The 6036-nt window shown below is 44.5% G+C and overlaps 1 protein-coding gene across 1 annotated transcript in view; it reads right to left on the bottom strand.

Moving 5' to 3' along the window:
- Positions 1–2801: 2801 nt before the first annotated feature.
- The window catches only part of Mocos (molybdenum cofactor sulfurase), a gene marked incomplete at its 5' end in the record, with an annotated part of 54395 nt that continues 51160 nt past the window's right edge, over positions 2802–6036 (bottom strand). Inside the window, 2 exon segments of the mRNA XM_005372816.2 lie at positions 2802–3158; positions 5011–5115. Coding sequence (XP_005372873.2) covers positions 3042–3158; positions 5011–5115 — 222 coding nt within the window.

The following is a 6036-nucleotide window of genomic DNA, read 5'->3' as shown; positions in this document are numbered from 1 at the left end:
CCTCCACTAACCTTTGATTCTTGGACTGTGTGTGTGTGTGTGTGTGTGTGCGCGTGTGCATGTGTGTGGTAGCAGTAGCAATAGTGGGGCTTGAACCCAAAGCCTTCACAGTGAACTATAACTATATCCCCAGCCTTTTTTTCATTTTGAGACAGGGTCTCACTTAGTAAGTTGTCCAGGCTGGGCTTAAGCTTACCATCTTCCTGCCTCAGCCTCCCACATCTGACTTAATCTTTGACTCTTACCAGTCAGGTTTTTCATCCGCCCTTCTCACCACATGGAAGATTTATTAGTTTTGTGTATCAGTCTGCATGGGCACTGCTTCTCAAACTGCTCCTTTGCCTGTGCCCTTACACCCACTGCTACCCTGTGAAAGGATCTTCTCCAGCTTCACCTCCTGTGAGAAATTTCCCGTGGGTTGGGTCTGTGTGTCAGCTTTCCACTGCTATAACAAATACCTGAGACCACCAACTTATGAAGAGAAAGGTTCATTTTGGCTCAGCGTTTTGGAGTTTGGTCCACAGTTGGTTGGCCCTGTTACTTTGGGCCTCTGGCAAGGCAGCACATCGTGGGAGAAGTGCAAGCAGAGCAAAGCCACTCACCTCACAGCTGGGGAGCAAAATGTGAGAAAGGGGCCAGAGCCCCATAATCTCCTCCAGGGGCTGAAGCCTCCAGGGACCTGAAGACCTGCCTCTCAAAATTCCATCACTTCTCAACAGCACTGTGCTGGAGACCACACCCTTAACACATAAGTCCCCTTAAGGGACTTATCAGATCCTAACAGCAGTTTAATTCTAAATTAATAGAAAAAGTAAGTTTAATCAATGAATTAAATTACTTGGCCAGCTTTCTATAGACAATAAATTTTATTGAGCACATATTACCTGCAGACAATGAGGATACACTGTTAACCCAAACAGGAACAAGTCCTGATCTCATAGAGCTCACAGTTGAGTAGAGACAGATTGATGTGAAATCAATAATTATAAGTAGGTAATTACATAACTGTACTTTGAAGGAGAGCGTTTACATTGAAGTGTCTGAAATAAGTCATACAAGTATCTACTACAAAAAGGTGGCACAGGTCTGGAAGTACACAAAATGTTCTTTTAGTCTTTGGTACCTGGCAATATGTTGATGCCGCAGGCGGTCACACCTTTGTAGAACATGCTTTCTGACGTGGCTTCCATCATACTCGGTGGGCTGCACCCCTGCACACAAGGTCTTGACCATGCTGCAGTGTGCATTAGCCTCCTCTTTCACTGAACTCAGGAACCACTGGATCGCAGGGGTACTTCTCCTTAATTCTTCCCAGCAAATGACAGTGCGAGCCCAAGGCTCCTTCTCAACGATCCTGGAGAACGGTGCATATTGGTCGCACAGAGTACGACAAGCAACATAAAGTCCCACGAATGAGAAGATGCAACAAACTGACTCTGAATCCCGTGAGTTCTGAACAGATGAGGCAGGGAAGCCTGAGCCTGGTGTGTGAAACAACCGAGCAGCAGAGACACCATAGTGCTGAGGGCAGTGGACGGCAGGGGCCTGGGGAAGGGAAGCAGGCGATCCAGGTGCCAGGTGCAGAGGCCCTCGGTTCACACGTGGACAACACAGTTCAGGAGGGCGCTGGCAGCGTGGACATGTTCCCTCTTCATTTCTCCTGATGACAGTGCTGGGCGTCACAGGAGGCAGATCCAAGCTAGAAACACTCTAGAAACTCCACGGGATGGAGCACTCCATTAGAGAGTGAACTTCCCAGCACTGAACATACTCAATGGCCGGAGCCCTGAGAGGTGGCACGGACAGGACCTGAGTTCCAGAGCTCCTCTCTGGACTGGGATGTAGAGGCACTTGGGTAGCTGGTCACCAACATTCAGGGGGCTTGTGGAGGGGAGGACAACTGCTTACATCAGCTGGTGCTGAGTGAGACTTCAGGCTTGTGAGCAGGCCTTGGTGTGCCAATTCAGAAAGGGTCAAAGAAAGGAAACAAGAGGAAGAGTTTGGTGGCTTGTACCTTTGCTCAGAATATAAATATCCAGGTGGAAATGCCCCTCAAGGAATATAATCCTAAGTCCAGGACCCTGAGCACAAACTCATCCCTACCAAGTACACAGGAAGAGAGCGACACCTACTCCTACCATCAAGATCAGTGGGCACACCACGTGCAGTGGCACACAACTGTAATCCCTTGGGAGGCTGAAGCAGGAGGATCACCATGAATTTGAGGCCAGCCTGTGCTACATAGGGACTTCAAGACCAGCCTGAACTATATAGCGAGACCCTGTCTTAAAAATAAAAATCACTGGGCACAGACCCCCTTCCTCAGCACAAAGGAGCTAGAAATATCCTAAAGATTCGAAGAAAATGGCCAAATAAAAATCTGTACTTGGTTAAACAGTCCCAGTGAGCTGCATTCAAACTGTCATCCGAAGCTGGTGTGTGCTTGAGGTCACAGCTACTAGAAATGCTGAGGCAAGAGGCTCACTTGAGCCCAGGCATTCAAGGCCAGACTCCAACATATCGAGATTCCACCTCACACACATACGAAATATCATCTGACCACAACTAATCATAATTCAAATTCGTAAGGGAGCCTCGCTGGGTGTGGACACAGCATTGAGTCCTGAGGCCTTGGAATTGCTCCTCTTGGAATTGCTCCATGGCCAGTGCAAACCTGAGTGAGAGGTCAGAAGAACCACATGAGCCAGGTATGGTGGCACATGCCTGTAATCCCACTCAGGAGGCTGAGGCAGGAGGACCGTTGTGAGTTTGAGACCAGCCTGGGCTACAAAGTGAGCTCAAGGCCAGCTTGAACTGCACAGTGAGACCCTGTCTCAAAAAGATTAAAAAAAAAAAACCACAAAAAAACATGAGAGCATGCTCTACTTCCAAAGGAAAAGAGCTGCCCTGGTTCAAAGGCCAAATTCTACTGAACATATTCAGATCTTTATAACAGCAGAAATCATCGGAAAAGAGAAATGTTAGTGAATTTTGGGAAAAAAAATCTTAGGAGACAAGATCCTGGTATTCTCAGGAGGAGGTCAATCATGGTGTCCTACATTCTCTTTCAACACAGGGACCACTTGAGATCCCACGGACAGGAAACATGGAGAAGATGAATCCAAAGAGGTATGCATCAGATACACGCCAAAGTTCACCTGTACATGAAACAACGGCAACAACCAGAAAGGCAAGATTATCTTAGTGGTTAAAAATAATTTTTCTAAATAATAATGATACCTAAAGTGAAGTCAGATCCTTAAAATCACGTATGGAACATGTAAGTTATGAGGATTTAAGTTACTCAGAAGGTCCCACCTGTTACACAGTAGAATGCAATGGACAGGCATTCAGAGAATCTAATTTCAGGACCTAAAGAGTCTCCCTCTAAGTTCTGCTTCCCCTACAATGACCCCACACCTTTTTGTTGCTGAGCTCATTCTTTTCACCTCTTTCTCATAAACCCTGAGCTTCATGCAGGAGCACTTCTTCCTGTCCTCCAGCCTCTGATCACCGCCAACCTAATTTTTTCTCTGATCTGTAATGTAAAAGCCACCGGAGGGGGCTAGGGATATAGCTTATTGGCACAGTGCCTGCCTGGCAAGCGCAAGGTCCTGAGTTCAATTCCCAGTACAAAAAAAAAAAAAAAAAAAAGTAAAAGCCACCTGAGGAAGATAATGGAAAAATCCTGCACTTTCCTTGAGAATGAATAAGTTAAGTTCTCCACATTCTCCAGAATAAAAATAGAAAGCCTAAAACAAAAAATTTCTGGCAAGTACGAGGTCCTGAGTTCAATTCCCAGTACCAAAAAAAGAAAAATTATATAAGTCTGCTCAAGGTCTACCATCAGTGCAAGAGGACCATCAAGAGCCCTTGGGAGGATGACATGGATCCACCTTGGTTAGTTCGTGTGATAACGTCTTCAGATGCCCTGTGTTGCAGGCCCCAGGTTGGGGCTAAGCTAATTTCTTAGGATCTGTGCGCATGTAGATGGAGAGCACATAGGGTTCAAAAATTTAAAAATAAAAGGTTGGTCCCTGTAAGAATTAAAATGATGCTGAGACATGGTCCTTCTGTGCCTCAGGGTAATTGTGTCCACCATCCCTTCTCCAGGCAACCTGCATGGGGCAGGCTCAAGGTCCCCTCGGGCCTGTTGATGTGGCCTGCAGCAACTGGGCAGACATGTGGATGTAGAACTGAAGTGCAACACCCTGCAGACCTAATGTATCCCATATCTATACGGAGACTTGTGTAAACCAAATACTGTGAGCAAAGCCCTTTCTGTTTCTTTCAGTGCTTGAATCCAGGGCCTTGAATTCAGGGCCTCGTGCATGCTAAGCAAGAACTCTACCGCTGAGCTGCATCCCCGGCCCCAAAACCTGCTTTTGATGAAGCAAACATCAGCTCCGAACATTTGACCATGAATTCACCTGCCAAATTATTACTGGACAAAGATTAAATATTTGCAGTATTTCTGTTAATTGTTGAGAAATTTTTAATGCATCCTGACTGCTTACTTGGTTTCCTGCAGTTCTTCACAAACAAAAAATCCCAACAGAAAATGTAAGACTGAAAATAAATGTTTCTAAATAATCAGTGTAAATGTTCAGTATTTATAATCTGGAATCCATAATAACATTTAGTTACTTTAACCTTTGGGTAGATGAACTGACAGACTTAGTATAATGAAACTAAGGCAATTTTTCTATACAGCTACTCTATCACTGGGAGCCATAGGCACAGCACATCCAACAAATGGTTTTCCTATAACCATTTTCTCCTCACTCATGTAATAAAACAAACTTTCCTCCCTTCTCCCATGAAAGGAGAAAATGAATGGAAAGGAAAGCAAGATGGAGCCACGGACAAGATCAGGCCTTCATTGGTGGCACAATGGCTTTGGAAAGTGCAGCAAATTCCCCACTGCTCAAGCAGGACTGTCATCAAAGAAGTTCTGCTGTCGATAACCCGGATCTTAAAAAAGGGCATCAGATTTTGCATCATACTTACCTTTCTCGCACGACTCTCAGAAAGTTTTTGGAAAACATCTTGGTTACGTTGCCCAGTCTGCTGGTTGATGCAAATCATCTGGCATCTGTGACAAGGCCCCAGTACCTGCCACGAAAATTACCAGACCTTGGCGTTTTGCAGGGAGAAAACTAGAGAAAGTGAAAAAGTGATCCCTGTGAGGGGATAATTAGCTGTGTGGTTTGTCAGCTGAGAAGTCACTGCTTAAGGGCTGCATAGAAAAAGAGAAGAGCATCTTAACTATTCTCAGGGAACGCTGGGCACTCTGAGGAAGGAAGTCACTCAGCGATGGAAAGGTCAAGTGGGGAGAAAAGAAACTGCCGCTGAGCCAGCACTTGGCCGTAACAAGAAAGCTTTCGAAAGAGCCTTCACAGGCCCAGGTCCTTTGACTGGCAACGTCACTTCTAGGAACTGAATCTAAGAAAGCAACCAGCAGTACCAACACAAAGTCATGGGTGAAGATTTGTCCTTACACAGGAAGGACAGTAAGGAAAGTTTCGGAAAGCTTGGCAACATCTTAGACATTACGCAGTAGAAAAGAATGGTTTAAAAAAAAAACCCATGCTACATATATAAATAACAAACCATGCTATCATATATTATCTACATGATATATATAATCCAGGCATTAAAAAAAATCTATAAAGACCTATAAATAAAATTAAGAAATATTTACTTTTATAATTGCAGTGAGCAGAAAGTACAATTTTTATTAGTGTGTATTTTTAAAGCATAGATGGATGGATAGATCGATAGATAGATAGATGGATACATAGACTGACTGTACACACACAACACAACATATAAAACAAAATATTCAACTATTTAACATTGGTCATACCTGATGAGTAGAACTTCTAAAACTTTGTAATTTATCATGAGCTTTTATTGCCTTTATAGAAAGAATATCCGGGGCTGGGGATTTAGCTCAGCGGCAAAGCGCCTGTCTGGCAAGTGCAAGGTCATGAGTTTGGTTCCCGGTACCGGAGAAAAACCAAAAAAAAAAAA

The sequence above is a fragment of the Chinchilla lanigera genome, unplaced genomic scaffold (assembly GCF_000276665.1).
Source record: "Chinchilla lanigera isolate Chin_1 unplaced genomic scaffold, ChiLan1.0 scaffold00001, whole genome shotgun sequence".
NCBI lineage: Eukaryota > Metazoa > Chordata > Mammalia > Rodentia > Chinchillidae > Chinchilla > Chinchilla lanigera.
Note: the sequence above shows the minus strand (reverse complement) of the source record. Positions and strands in the feature narration are given on the sequence as shown.